This window comes from Salmo salar, unplaced genomic scaffold, assembly GCF_905237065.1.
Source record: "Salmo salar unplaced genomic scaffold, Ssal_v3.1, whole genome shotgun sequence".
NCBI classification, from domain to species: domain Eukaryota; kingdom Metazoa; phylum Chordata; class Actinopteri; order Salmoniformes; family Salmonidae; genus Salmo; species Salmo salar.
The window spans coordinates 107,501-123,412 of record NW_025548267.1 but is presented as its reverse complement, the minus strand read 5'-3'; the positions used below and the strand labels follow the sequence as shown (position 1 = coordinate 123,412).

General features: G+C 45.4%; 1 protein-coding gene across 2 annotated transcripts in view; it reads right to left on the bottom strand.

The window, feature by feature from the left end:
- Nucleotides 1–13,817: 13,817 nt before the first annotated feature.
- LOC123732823 (low affinity immunoglobulin gamma Fc region receptor III) overlaps nucleotides 13,818–15,912 on the bottom strand; it is a 63,003-nt gene continuing 60,908 nt past the window's right edge. For both annotated transcript variants that reach the window (XM_045712123.1, XM_045712124.1), the window contains one exon: nucleotides 13,818–14,538. In XM_045712123.1, the coding sequence (XP_045568079.1) occupies nucleotides 14,478–14,538 (61 nt within the window). In that variant the 3' untranslated portion in view covers nucleotides 13,818–14,477. The remainder of the gene's footprint in view (nucleotides 14,539–15,912) is intronic.

Genomic DNA, 15,912 nt, shown 5'->3' with positions numbered 1-15,912 from the left:
AACATGCAGGAAGAAAATTACAGACGGAGGCGCAACAATTTCCAACTTTGTTCGACATTTGAAGCTGCACAAAGAACGGTAAGTCATGGCTAATATAGCCGACAGCTATCCGTCATTTCTTTTTGCTTGTGATGCCTGGAGCCTGTATTGTTATGTGATCTCCTTACTGCTTGCCTAGATTAGATTTACAGTCTGACTCGACACCACGCTGTTTGAAGCTGGAAAAGATCAAACGAGCACATTTGTGGCAGAGTGCCTCCTAGAATGGTTGTGTACTCTTCCTAACCTGCTGATTACGGCGAGTGCTTGAACCTCTGTGTTTATGCTTCACACAAATCCCACCATCCCTCTCTCTGCTGTCCCCCTGCAGTTTTGAGCTTTTCTCCATTGATAATGAATGAAGAACGGCGGCTTATTTAATCTGAGGCACCGCATTCAGATACAGTTTTCCAGATAGAAATGCAACATATAGATCTGTACTCGATTCTCTATTCTACACGGCAAAGGCTGTTGTAGGTGATGTATTTCTATTTGAGTTGCCATGTTGGGTGGCCAGCAGATACTCTGCTGCTTAATTCATCTACAGGAGAGCAACCGCCCCACACGACCCGACCCAGCCTACCACGCCTCTCCCGCTGTCACAGAGAGAGAGGGGGGGTCTTTCTCATGGCTACCCATTTATTTCCATGGAAATAAATGGAAAGTAAGAAATATTTTAGATATTTTTCAAAAGCATTCATGATTTGCGTAAATTTAATAAACTATTACTCTTGTTAAAAATATGAAATAGTATTACATTTGGTGCAGTGGCGGTTCTAGACCATTTCAATTGGGGGGACCAAGCTGGGGCCAGTTGTACTGTTAGAGGGGCCAGTTACATTAGATGTTATTGTTGTCATATCGTTTTCTTCACTGCATTGCAGGCATTAGCAGGCAAAAGACCATGTTCATAATCATTAGTGTTCCGCGTTGCCGCTGTCTAATAACGGATGTAAAAAAAGAACGATAGCAAAAAATGTGTTATGTAAAAATTATTATACACAGAACCGCCCCTGATTTGGTGAAGAGCACATTATGACTTGTTTAGGACTCGAAACTCAGATGACTTGAGACTTGACTTGATACTTGCCTGTCTTGACTTGGGACTTGAGTGCTTAGACTTGAGACTTACTTGTGACTTGTAAAACAATGACTTGGTCTCACCTCTGTTACCTGCCGCCCCAAAGATCCAGGTCAATCCCTTAAACCAAATATGATATAGGTTTTCTGCAAAAATGAGTAGAAACCACATAATATTCATTTTAGAAGTGTGAGAGATACAGTCTGGCATTGTTCCCTGGTCTCTGTCAGTCAAGATGACCACATCACCAGCAAACTGTCATAGTCCAAACACACCAAGACAGTTGGGAAGAGGGCCCGACAACACCTTTTGCCCCTCAGGAGACTGAAAAGACTTGGCACGGGTCCCCAGATCCTCAGAAAGTTATACGGCTGCACCATCGAGAGCATCCTGACCGGTTGCATCACCGCCTGGTATGGCAACTGCTCGGCATCCGACCGTAAGGTGTTACTGCTGCGTACTGCCCAGTACATCACTGGGGCCAAGCTTCCTACCATCCAGGATCTATATACTAGGCGGTGTGAGAGGAAAGCCCAAAAAATGGTCAGAATCCAGTCACCCAAGTCAAAGACTGTTGTATCTGCTACCGCATGGCAAGTGGTACCGTAGCGCCAAGTCTAGGTCCACCTACATGTACAAATGACCTCAACTAACCTGTACCACCGTACATTGACTCGGTATGGGTACCCCCTGTATATATGACTCAGGACACAGTGTATCATGGTGCTTTAAGATGTATTACAAACACTAGATCACTTCCCCATCACTGTGATCTGCATGCTATGATGCAATGGACCTCTCCCTCCACCAGGAGGCTAAATCACTGGTACACTTTTGTGTCCAAAGCATTGATGGGACAACTCCCTTTGTATCTCTGTTCCTTACTGACCAGATCAGTCACTCAATATAGTCTTTGTTCACAGTCGCTGCTGTCCTTGTCTGTTCCTAAGGCTAGAACTGAGATGGGGAAACAATCTTTTTCCCATAATGCCCCTTCGTGCTGGAACATGCTTCAAAATATTGTAAAGTTAGGGGAGTTAGTGGCCTGTTTTTAAGACTCTGATCGACAACACTGTTTGATAACTGCAGTTGTTTCAAATCTTCAATTGTAACTTGTGACAATATGTATATGTGTGTATTTTGGATTTTTCTGTAATATTTTATGGACACGCTGCTATTCCCTGTTTTACCTTCTTGCCAGGTCGCGCTCGCAAAATAGTTTTTCAACCTCATTGGGTTTTACCTGGTTAAATAAAGGTTAAATTAAAAAAGAAATATATAGCCTCGTTATTGCTCATTTATTGTTTTACTTTTTATTTTTTACTTTAGTGTATTTAGTAAATATTTTCTATTGTTTTAATTGTATTGTTTGTTAAGGGCTTGTAAGTATTTCACAGTAATATGGCACATGTGACAAATACAATTTAGTTTTATTTGATAGGAAATATGCATTGTCTCACGTACCTAGAAAGGGTTAATCGGATATCTTCATTTCATGCTATATAAACCCTGATTTATCCCATTATAAACTATATAAATTACTCCTATAAATGTCATATTCCCAGAAAATAGTTTTTTTTACCATAATATATGCCGTGTAGCAGATGCTTTTATACAAAGTGACTTGAAGTCATGTGCTCATACATTTTTAGGAATGGGTGGTCCCAGGAATCAAACCCACTACCCTGGCGTGACAAGCGTCATGTTTTACCAACTGAGCTACAAAGGACCATGTCCCAAGCATCTCCTGACCTTCTCCTGACTGGACTGTTCCACAACATAGTCTTCAGGGTTATTAGTTCTGGTGATACAGAAATAGAGGAAATCAAGTCCAAGTTGAAGAGAAGCAATAAAACAAATGTTGTAGTTAAACACAACCAGCAACACCTCTCTCTCACCATGTCACCTTGAGGTTGTAGTTAAACACAACCAGCAACACCTCTCTCTCACCATGTCACCTTGAGGTTGTAGTTAAACACAACTAGCAACACCTCTCTCTCACCATGTCACCTTGAGGTTGTAGTTAAACACAACCAGCAACACCTCTCTCTCACCATGTCACCTTGAGGTTGTAGTTAAACACAACTAGCAACACCTCTCTCTCACCATGTCACCTTGAGGTTGTAGTTAAACACAACCAGCAACACCTCTCTCTCACCATGTCACCTTGAGGTTGTAGTTAAACACAACCAGCAACACCTCTCTCTCACCATGTCACCTTGAGGTTGTAGTTAAACACAACCAGCAACACCTCTCTCTCACCATGTCACCTTGAGGTTGTAGTTAAACACAACCAGCAACACCTCTCTCTCACCATGTCACCTTGAGGTTGTAGTTAAACACAACCAGCAACACCTCTCTCTCACCATGTCACCTTGAGGTTGTAGTTAAACACAACCAGCAACACCTCTCTCTCACCATGTCACCTTGAGGTTGTAGTTAAACACAACTAGCAACACCTCTCTCTCACCATGTCACCTTGAGGTTGAAAGCTGTTAAATGGATTATAACATACTTACTTTTCCCTCCCTCCCCTCCTCCCCTCCCCTCCCCTCCCTTGGCAATGGTGGATAACATCTATCATCACCACCATAATTACCAGATCCATTGCACACAAAGCCCATTTTCTGGTGGTGGTGATAAAAAACAAGCAAATAACTCCTTTCCGTGGTGTTTAGAGCCCCCACTGACATCACCACAGGCCAGTTAGTTAGGATATTGTTGATGACAGGTTGACCAAACAAAGAGACTCACATTCATTCATACAACTGAGAGTAACTACTCCATGCTTCACGGTGGGAACCACCGACCAACACTTTTTTGGTTACTACATGGTTCCTTATGAGTTATTTCATAGTTTGACATCTTCACTGCTATTCTACAATGTAGAAATAATAAAAATAAAGAAAGAAAAACCCTTGAATGAGTATGTCACGATTCTCTAAGACAGAACCCAGAAGCAGACCAGGACAAGCTGAGTAAAATGAAGGTGAGTATTTATTGGTAGTCTTGATGTGTAAATTGAATAATCCAGGAGGCGGAGCGGCAGCGGAGGTGAGTTGATGAGAGTAAATGGGTTGATCCAATGAAGTCACTGTATCCACCGACGGCCAGGCAAGGGAGTTGAATGTTCCGGGAGAATGACTGTAGACAGAGTAAACGGGGAGTGAGTAACCAGTAACAAGTACAAAACAACAGAACTAGCTCAGGAAACATGAGGCTGATAACGCTGACACAACATACTGTTCGTTGCTAACGATCCGGCAGGGAATGGATGTCAGCTCAGGGTTTAAGAAGAGGTGAAGATCAGGACCAGGTGTGCAGAAGGTTGATGAGATGCAGGTGTGGGTAATAAATAGATCAATAGATCTCCCGCCTAACCTCGTTGCCTGGCAACCAGACAGGGTGCGTTCAGGAACCTCAGACAGAAACAGACTCAGGAAGCGGGATTCCTGACAGAGTAGGTGTATCCAAACTTTTGACGGTTACTATATAAACCTATACAGTGGGGGGAAAAAATATTTGATCCCCTGCATTAAAATGAAAGTGAAAGACTTGACTGCCAAGCCAATGTCTAAAGGCCCAGACAGTAAGAAGACATGTCCATGGCGGGAGCCATATCTAATCTATCTATATATCATATCATATCATATCTATCTATCTATAGATCTAAACCACACGTTTCTAAAACACATATTTGATAAAACTAACATGTGTTTTAGATCCGGAGCGGCTGCACTTTTTGGCACGTTTCTCTGCGAGAGAGCTCCCGCCCTGATGGCAATGTTTTGGCAGCCCATAAATTCGTGTCTTTTCTCATGAATTAAGCCACACAAAAACGTACCAAATTTGCTGAAATTAATTATGTACATATGTGCACGAATTGAATGTGAGATTGTGCTGCACTTTTGGTGCGTTTTAACTGAGAGCCATAGACACTCCCACTTACCCTGATTCTAAAACACAAAAGGAGAGTATCCAGACTAAGAAAAAGGCAGGACAAGTCCCTATAAAAACCAGCTACAACTCCCTTTCTACTCACTGACACTAAGCTATCCAGAGAAGCCAGAAGGAAGCTGTTACCCGCCTGAAGACCGCTATTGCTGAGCAGCATAGTCAGTCAAACCCAGGTTATTTAACACAGAACGGAAATCTGGAATAGATTGCAGACGTTTCGCTAATCAGACAGACGTTATGAAGCTTTTGCGCACCGAAGACCAGCAATCTACAATGAATTGTTTTTGGAAGACAGTGTTTATCGCTTTTTCCCAGCATGTGTTTGTCTACATTACGGAATCCTCCGTGCTTTCTACAATTACAGTCGTTTTGAATGACACTGTCACACTCCGCTTCTCTGGATCATGCGACGGTATTATCGAATGGAAGCATCGCCATGAGAGTGAATCGGCAGGTGTCAAACACACCACGGTCGCTACACTGCACCAAGGAGATTTCACACCCGGAGTGGGCTTTGAGAACAGGATTAAACGCGGGTGGTTTGAGTGTCACTGTGGTAAGACTCAAGAAGATGTAAAAGTTGTAGTTTTAGCCCCCATTGTGGCAAACCTGCTTACATTGGATCTAATTTTCAACTCAGCTTCTATGGCTTTACTAAAAAACAAACTGCTGACAGTGAGGTAAACGTCTACTGCGAAAAGGATGGAGACACCGTAATGAATGGCAGGGAATATAATCTATGGCCCTCGGTTTGAGAACTGGGATTCTGGGTCCAACGATGCTTACAGACAGGGACACATTTCCCTCCCCCTCACTGACTTGAGCCTTTCTGATCAGGGGAAATACCTCCTAAACCCTGACAAACAGATAAGAGGAAATCCAGACTATGTTCTCTCTCTCTCTGGTATCTGAGTAGAGAGACACGACTGTTGCAGCACAGTGTGTGTGTGTAGTCGGGGCGGATGCATAGTGTGTGTGTAGTCGGGGCGGATGCATACTGTGTGTGTAGTCGGGCGGATGCATAGTGTGTGTGTGTAGTCGGGCGGATGCATAGTGTGTGTGTAGTCGGGGCGGATGCATAGTGTGTGTGTAGTCGGGCGGATGCATAGTGTGTGTGTAGTCGGGAGGATGCATAGTGTGTGTGTAGTCGGGCGGATGCATAGTGTGTGTGCAGTCGGGCGGATGCATAGTGTGTGTGTAGTCGGGCGGATGCATAGTGTGTGTGTATTCGGGCGGATGCATAGTGTGTGTGTAGTCGGGGAGGATGCATAGTGTGTGTGTAGTCGGGCGGATGCATAGTGTGTGTGTATTCGGGCGGATTCATAGTGTGTGTGTAGTCGGGGAGGATGCATAGTGTGTGTGTAGTCGGGACGGATGCATAGTGTGTGTGTAGTCGGGGCGGATGCATAGTGTGTGTAGTCGGGGCGGATGCATGGTGTGTGTGTAGTCGGGGCGGATGCATAGTGTGTGTGTAGTCGGGGCGGATGCATAGTGTGTGTGTAGTCGGGGCGGATGCATAGTGTGTGTGTAGTCGGGCGGATGCATAGTGTGTGTGTAGTCGGGGAGGATGCATAGTGTGTGTGTAGTCGGGCGGATGCATAGTGTGTGTGCAGTCGGGCGGATGCATAGTGTGTGTGCAGTCGGGCGGATGCATAGTGTGTGTGTAGTCGGGGCGGATGCATAGTGTGTGTGTATTCGGGCGGATGCATAGTGTGTGTGTAGTCGGGGAGGATGCATAGTGTGTGTGTAGTCGGGGCGGATGCATAGTGTGTGTGTATTCGGGGCGGATGCATAGTGTGTGTGTAGTCGGGGAGGATGCATAGTGTGTGTGTAGTCGGGACGGATGCATAGTGTGTGTGTAGTCGGGCGGATGCATAGTGTGTGTGTAGTCGGGGCGGATGCATAGTGTGTGTAGTCGGGCGGATGCATGGTGTGTGTGTAGTCGGGCGGATGCATAGTGTGTGTGTAGTCGGGCGGATGCATAGTGTGTGTGTAGTCGGGCGGATGCATAGTGTGTGTGTAGTCGGGCGGATGCATAGTGTGTGTGTAGTCGGGCGGATGCATAGTGTGTGTGTAGTCGGGGAGGATGCATAGTGTGTGTGTAGTCGGGGCGGATGCATAGTGTGTGTGCAGTCGGGCGGATGCATAGTGTGTGTGTAGTCGGGGCGGATGCATAGTGTGTGTGTATTCGGGCGGATGCATAGTGTGTGTGTAGTCGGGGAGGATGCATAGTGTGTGTGTAGTCGGGGCGGATGCATAGTGTGTGTGTAGTCGGGGCGGATGCATAGTGTGTGTGTAGTCGGGGAGGATGCATAGTGTGTGTGTAGTCGGGGCGGATGCATAGTGTGTGTGTAGTCGGGGTGGATGCATAGTGTGTGTGTAGTCGGGGCGGATGCATAGTGTGTGTGTAGTCGGGCGGATGCATAGTGTGTGTGTGTAGTCGGGGCGGATGCATAGTGTGTGTGTAGTCGGGGCGGATGCATAGTGTGTGTGTAGTCGGGGCGGATGCATAGTGTGTGTGTGTAGTCGGGGCGGATGCATAGTGTGTGTGTAGTCGGGGCGGATGCATAGTGTGTGTGTATTCGGGCGGATGCATAGTGTGTGTGTAGTCGGGACGGATGCATAGTGTTAGTGTAGTAGGGGCGGATGCATAGTGTGTGTGTAGTCGGGGCGGATGCATAGTGTGTGTAGTTGGGGCGGATGCATAGTGTGTGTAGTTGGGGCGGATGCATAGTGTGTGTGTGTAGTCTGGGCGGATGCATAGTGTGTGTGTAGTCGGGGCGGATGCATAGTGTGTGTGTAGTCGGGGCGGATGCATAGTGTGTGTAGTCGGGGCGGATGCATAGTGTGTGTGTAGTCGGGGCGGATGCATAGTGTGTGTGTAGTCGGGGCGGATGCATAGTGTGTGTGTAGTCGGGGCGGATGCATAGTGTGCGTGTAGTCGGGGCGGATGCATAGTGTGCGTGTAGTCGGGGCGGATGCATAGTGTTTGTGTAGTCGGGCGGATGCATAGTGTGTGTGTAGTCGGGGCGGATGCATAGTGTGTGTGTATTCGGGGCGGATGCATAGTGTGTGTGTAGTCGGGGCGGATGCATAGTGTTTGTGTAGTCGGGGCCGGATGCATAGTGTGTGTGTAGTCGGGGCGGATGCATAGTGTGTGTAGTTGGGGCGGCCTTCTCCCTTTTCTTAACCTCTATGGGCTAGGTGGGACGCAGGCGTCCCCCCCGTGGTGCACTCCATCAACAGCAGGTGCATTTCAAGAGCGGTAAATTTGAAACCAAATAAATGTCAAAATTCAAATTTTTCAAACATACAACTATTTTACACCCTTTGAAAGATAAACATCTCCTTAATCTAACCACGTTTTACGATTTCAAAAAGGTTTTACGGCGAAAGCATAAATTTAGAGTATGTTAGGACAGTACATTTACAAGAGTTGTGTGTAATGTTTTGTCAATTCAAAGACAGGGTCACCAAAACCATAAAACCAGCTAAAATGATGCACTAACCTTTTACAATCTCCATCAGATGACACTCCTAGGACATTATGTTAGACAATGCATGCATTTTTAGTTCTATCAAGTTCATATTTATATCCAAAAACAGCGTTTTACTATGGCATTGATGTTGAGGAAATCGTTTCCCTCCAATAACCGGCAGTCAAGTCAGCACGACAAATTAAATAATTAAAATTAGAAAACATTGGTAAAATATTATATTGTCATTTAAAGAATTATAGATTTACATCTCTTGAACGCAATCAACTTGCCAGATTTAAAAATAACCTTACTGGGAAATCAATAATTATTAGCTTTGGATAGAAAACACTCCAAAGTTTCTAACACTGTTTGAATGGTGTCTGTGAGTATAACAGAACTCATTTGGCAGGCCAAAACCTGAGAAGATTCTGTACAGGAAGTACCCTGTCTGACCATTTCTTGGCCTTGTTGATTATCTCTATCTATTACAGGGGATCTCTGCTCTTACGCGACACTTTCTACGGCTCACATGGACTCTCAGAAGGCGGCAAAATGCTGAATCGTGGCTTTGCAGGCTCTGGCTGAAACAAAGTAGCGCGTTTGGATAGTGGCTGGTTACAGTACTGTGAGACTCAGGCGCGTGCCCGCGTCGACCGAAAGCTTTGTTTTCTTTCCTCTGTTTAGCTAAACGGAGATTCCCGGTCGGAATATTATCGCTTTTTTTACGAGAAAAATGGCATAAAAATGAATTTTAAACAGCGGTTGACATGCTTCGAAGTACGGTAATGGAATATTTAGAAATCTTTTGTCACGAATTGCGCCATGCTCGCGACCCTGATTTACCATTTCGGATGGTGTCTTGGAACGCACGAACAAAACGCCGCAATTTGGATATAACAATGGATTATTTTGGACCAAACCAACATTTGTTATTGAAGTAGCAGTCCTGGGAGTGCATTCTGACGAAGACAACAAAGGTAATGAAACTTTTGTAATAGTAAATCGGAGTTTGATCAGGGCTAAACTTGGTCGGTGTCTAAATGGCTAGCCGTGATGGAAGTTTTCGGATTTTAGAGGAGTTTGTATTTCGCGCCACGCCCATCATTGGATATTGGAGCAGGTGTTCCGCTAGCGGAACGTCTAGATGTAAGTTAACACAGTGTCCAAAGAAGGGCCAGAAATATACAGAATGATGTCGTCAGCGTAGAGGTGGATCAGAGACTCACCAGCAGCAAGAGCGACATCATTGATGTATACAGAGAAAAGAGTTGGCCCAAGAATTGAACCCTGTGGCACCCCCATAGAGACTGCCAGAGGCCCAGACAACAAGCCCTCCGATTTGACACACTGAACTCTATCAGAGAAGTAGTTGGTGAACCAGGTGAGGCAGTCATTTGAGAAACCAAGGCTGTTGAGTCTGCCGATGTTGACATACCTCTTTCACTCCACCTACAGTCCCATACCTCTATACCTCCACCTACAGTCCCATACCTCTATACCTCCACCTACAGTCCCATACCTCTTTACCTCCACCTACAGTCCCATACCTCTATACCTCCACCTACAGTCCCATATACCTCCACCTACAGTCCCATACCTCTATACCTCCACCTACAGTCCCATACCTCTATACCTCCACCTACAGTCCCATACCTCTATACCTCCACCTACAGTCCCATACCTCTATACCTCCACCTACAGTCCCATACCTCTATACCTCCACCTACAGTCCCATACCTCTATACCTACACCTACAGTCCTATACCTCTATACCTCCACCTACAGTCTCATACCTCTATACCTCCACCTACAGTCCCATACCTCTATACCTCCACCTACAGTCCCATACCTCTATACCTCCACCTACAGTCCCATACCTCTATACCTCCACCTACATTCCCATATCTCTATACCTCCACCTACAGTCCCATACCTCTATACCTCCACCTACAGTCCCATACCTCTATACCTCCACCTACAGTCCCATACCTCTATACCTCCACCTACAGTCCCATACCTCTATACCTCCACCTACAGTCCCATACCTCTATACCTCCACCTACATTCCCATACCTCTATACCTCCACCTACAGTCCCATACCTCCACCTACAGTCCCATACCTCTATACCTCCACCTACAGTCCCATACCTCTTTACCTCCACCTACAGTCCCATACCTCCACCTGCAGTCCCATACCACTTTACCTCCACCTACAGTCACATACCTCTGTACCTCCCCGGGGAGTTGAGTGTAGCAGGGTGTTGCGTTCCCTCCTGCAAGGCTATACTCAGCCTCTCAGGGTAGTAAAGAGCGTAACATCAATGTTCTTGGCACGTCCCAAGTTGTTGTAAATTGAAATATTTAGTACAGCCTAGTTGTTGTCCAGTAGGGATTTTAGCTGTAAATCTTGGTGGGTACAAATAGATTCATGCCAACAAAGCCACAACACAACACTAAACAATACATTAATTGGACTATAACGGTGACAAACGTTGCACACAAACTGTTAGGACCGACATAAAGCTGTCCCAACAGCAGAGCCTTCTTTTTCAGCACCATGGAGTGAATCTTACCACTGCTACCCCTGAGTCTCAGCGGAGCCTTGTCTGGCAGAGAAACAGTTCATTCAGCCTTACTGCCTTACTGCCTTTTTAACCACATAGCTGATATGGCTGACTTGTTTAAAGAAATGTGGTTTCTGCTGACAAATGAGATGTACAATCTATGGCATAAGGGAACGATGAGAGTATAAGAGGCAGTCCAAATTTCGATTAAGACATTACATTTTTACATTTTACATTTTAGTCATTTAGCAGACGCTCTTATCCAGAGCGACTTACAGTAGTGAATACAGTTCATACATTTAATTTCATACATTTTTTTTTTCTCCATACTGGCCCCCCGTGGGAATCGAACCCACAACCCTGGCGTTGCAAACACCATGCGTTGCAAACACCATGCTCTACCAACTGAGCTACAGGGAAGGCTACATTAATGAGTGAGCTAAGACATAAGGGCGTCAGAATTGGAGGTAGAGTAATCTGATCCTAGATCTGTGGTTAGGGTGCGTCGTAAAAAGTGGACAAAAACGCAGCGGGTACGTGAATACTCATCTTCTTTTAAAAGAAGGAAACCAAAACAATGACGAAAAACAGTCCTGTAAGGTACTATAGACTTTACAAAGAACAACTACCCACAAAACCCATAGAAAAACACCCCTACTAAATAGGACCTTCAATTAGAGACAATGAGGAACAGCTGCCTCCAATTGAAGGTCAGCCCAATAAACTAAACATAGAAATATAAGAACTAGAACGAACATAGAAATATATTAACATAGAACATAACCCCAAAAAAAACCGAAACACACAAAAGAAACACACCCCTGCCACGTCCTGACCAACTACACCTTTCTGGGTAGCCAACTACACTTTTCAGGACGTGACAGTACCCCCCAAAGGTGCATACACCGAATGCACCTTAACCATATGACACAAACAAAAACCCCACAACAAAACCCCCAAAACTACAGGGAGGGAAGGGAGGGTGGTCGACGTCACCGACTGTTCCTGTGCAAACACCCCCTTCCCCAATACTCCCCCCTATGGAGGTGGCTCTGGTTCTGGCCCTAATCCCCAACCTAACCTGTCCACCCCGCTGAAGGCTCAGGGCTAAGGCGCGTCTCTGGAGACCTCGGGCTGAGGCGCGTCTCTGGAGACCTCGGGCTGAGGCGCGTCTCTGGAGACCTCCGGCTGAGGCGCGTCTCTGGGAGCTCCGGACTGGAGGGCGAATCTGGGAGCTCCGGACTGGAGGGCGACTCTGGCTGCGCCGGTTCGGACTGCAGGGCGACTCTGGCTGCGCCGGTTCCGGACTGCAGGGCGACTCTGGCTGCGCCGGTTCCGGACTGCAGGGCGACTCTGGCTGCGCCGGTTCCGGACTGCAGGGCGACTCTGGTTGCGCCGGTTCCGGACTGCGGGCCGCCTCTGTCGGTTCCGGACTGCGGGCCGCCTCTGTCGGTTCCGGACTGCGGGCCGCCTCTGTCGGTTCCGGACTGCGGGCCGCCTCTGTCGGTTCCGGACTGCGGGCCGCCTCTGTCGGTTCCGGACTGCGGGCCGCCTCTGTAGGTTCCGGACAAGACTCTCGTTAATCTAACCACACTGTCCGATTTCAAAAAGGCTTTACAACGAAAGCAAAACATTAGATTATGTCAGCAGAGTACCCAGCCAGAAATAATCAGACACCCATTTTTCAAGCTAGCATATAATGTCACATAAACCCAAACCACAGCTAAATGCAGCACTAACCTTTGATGATCTTCATCAGATGACAACCCTAGGACATTATGTTATACAATACATGCATGTTTTGTTCCGATTTACTATTAGAAAAGTTTGATTACCTTTGGTGTTCTTCATCAGAATGCACTCCCAGGACTGCTACTTCAATAACAAATGTTGGTTTGGTTCAAAATAATCCATTGTTATATCCAAATAGCGGCATTTTGTTCGTGCGTTCAAGATACTATCCGAAGTGTAAATAAGGGTCACGAGCATGGCGCATTTCGTGACAAAAGATTTCTAAATATTCCATTACCGTACTTCAAGCATGTCAACCGCTGTTTAAAATCAATTTTTATGCCATTTTTCTCGTAAAAAAGCGATAATATTCCGACCGGGAATCTGCGTTTAGGTAAAAAGACGAAAGAAAATAAAGCATGGGGTCGACTCGGGCACACGCCTGAGTACAGTACTGTGGCCAGCCACTATCCAAACGCGCTACTTTTTTTCAGCCAGAGCCTGCAAAGCCACGATTCAGCTTTTTGCCGCCTTCTGAGAGCCTATGGGAGCCGTAGGAAGTGTCACGTAACAGCAGAGATCCCCTGTAATAGATAGAGATAATCAAGAAGGCCAAGAAATTGTCAGACAGGGCACTTCCTGCATGGAATCTTCTCAGGTTTTGGCCTGCCAAATGAGTTCTGTTATACTCACAGACACCATTCAAACAGTTTTAGAAACTTTGGAGTGTTTTCTATCCAAAGCCAATAATTATATGCATATTCTAGTTTCTGGGCAGGAGTAATAATCAGATTAAATCGGGTACGTTTTTATCCGGCCGTGAAAATACTGCCCCCTAGCCATAACAGGTTAAAGGATCATCCATGTCTGCAGCCAGGGAATGTAATAGATGTATAACAGTATTACAGTTCAGTATTACACCGTTACAACACATGGAGCACTGCCATCTAGTGGACAAATCAGGATACAACACATGGAACTTTATTTGGCAAGTTGGCAACCATACACTTGTGTTGCTTAAGCTGAACACACAAAATGAAATCCTAGAAAAATACAATTTCCAATTTTACATAAACAATTAGAATATAAAACACATTGAAGCCTTTACGACATTCATCATGGACATAATACTACAACTTTCCTTCTGTTAGTAGTAATGAAGCCTTTACATCATTCATCATGGACACTACAACTTTCCTTCTGTTAGTAGTAATGAAGCCTTTACATCATTCATCATGGACACTACAACTTTCCTTCTGTTAGTAGTAATGAAGCCTTTACATCATTCATCATGGACACTACAACTTTCCTTCTGTTAGTAGTAATGAAGCCTTTACAACTGATACTGTCAGCTGGTTCCAGTCAGTGGTGTCTGTATGTTCTCATGATAAACTGACTCTAACTCTGTTGATGGAGGTCAAGGCTGCAGCGTCTAAAGAGAAGTACATGATAAACTAAACCTAATTCTGTTGTGGAAACTTCACATCTCTCTGTTGCCGATGCTGTTGACAGAGGTCAAGGCCGCAGCGTCTAAAGATAAGTGTGTTGGTGTGAAAAGGGAAGGGGGGAGAGAGAATATAAGAGAAATGAGAAGTAAAGAGATGGACTGATAGGGTTGTGGTTATTCACCGCTGCTGAAGAGAGCATCTTTTTCCACCCACCATGACGTTCTGATGAACAGGGTCACTAGGTAAAGAGAGAGGAGAGAGAGATGAGTGAGGGACAGAGGAGCTGATCCAGTCTACTGCAGTGAAGACCTCCAACACCACAGGAACAGTTATAGACCCCAACAGGTCTCAGTGTTTAATGTGTAGTTAGATACATTGATACACCCCAACATACAGCAATTTTCTATTGGATTGATGTCAGGGCTTTGTGATGGCCACTCCGATGCCTTGACTTTGTTGTCCTTAAGCCATTTTGCCATAACTTTGGAAGTATGCTTGGGGTCATTGTCCATTTGGAAGACTCATTTGCGACCAAGCTTTAACTTCCTGACTGATGTTTTGAGATGTTGCTTCAATTTATCCACATAATTTTCCCACCTCATGAAGTCATCTATTTTGTAAAGTGCACCAGTCCCTCCTGCAGCAAAGCACCCCCACAACATGATGCTGCCGCCCCCCTGCTTCATGGTTGGGATGGTGTTCTTCGACTTGCAAGCCTCCCCCTTTTTCCTCCAAACATAACGATGGTCATTATGGCGAAAGAGTTCTATTTTTGTTACATCAGACCAGAAGACATTTCTCCAAAAAGTATGATCTTTGTCCCCATGTGCAGTTGCAAACCGTAGTCTGGCTTTTTTATGGTGGTTTTGGAGCAGTGGCTTCTTCCTTGCTGAGCGGCCTTTCAGGTTATGTCGATATAGGACTCGTTTTACGGTGGATATAGATACTTTTGTACCTGTTTCCTCCAGCATCAACACAAGGTATTTTGCTGTTGTTCTGGGATTGATTTGCACTTTTTGCACCAAAGTACGTTCATCACTAGGAGACAGAACGCATCTCCTTCCTGAGCGGTATGACGGCTGCGTGGTCCCATGGTGTTTATACTTGCGTACTATTGTTTGTACAGATGAACGTGGTACATTCAGGCATTTGGAAATTGCTGCCAAGGATGAACCAGACTTGTGGAGGTCTACAATTATTTTCTGAGGTCTTGGCTGATTTCTTTTGATTTTCACATGATGTCAAGCAAAGAGGCACTGAGTTTGAAGGTAGGCCTTGAAATACATCCACAGGTACACCTCCAATTGACTCAAATGTTGTCAATTAGCCTATCAGCAGCTTCTAAAGCCATGACATCATTTTCTGGAATTTTCCAAGCTGTTTAACCTCTATGGGCTAGGTGGGACGCAGGCGTCCCCCCCGTGGTGCACTCCATCAACAGCAGGTGCATTTCAAGAGCGGCAAATTTGAATCCAAATAAATGTCAAAATTCAAATTTTTCAAACATACAACTATTTTACACCCTTTGAAAGATAAACATCTCCTTAATCTAACCACGTTTTACGATTTCAAAAAGGTTTTACGGCGAAAGCATAAATTTAGAGTATGTTAG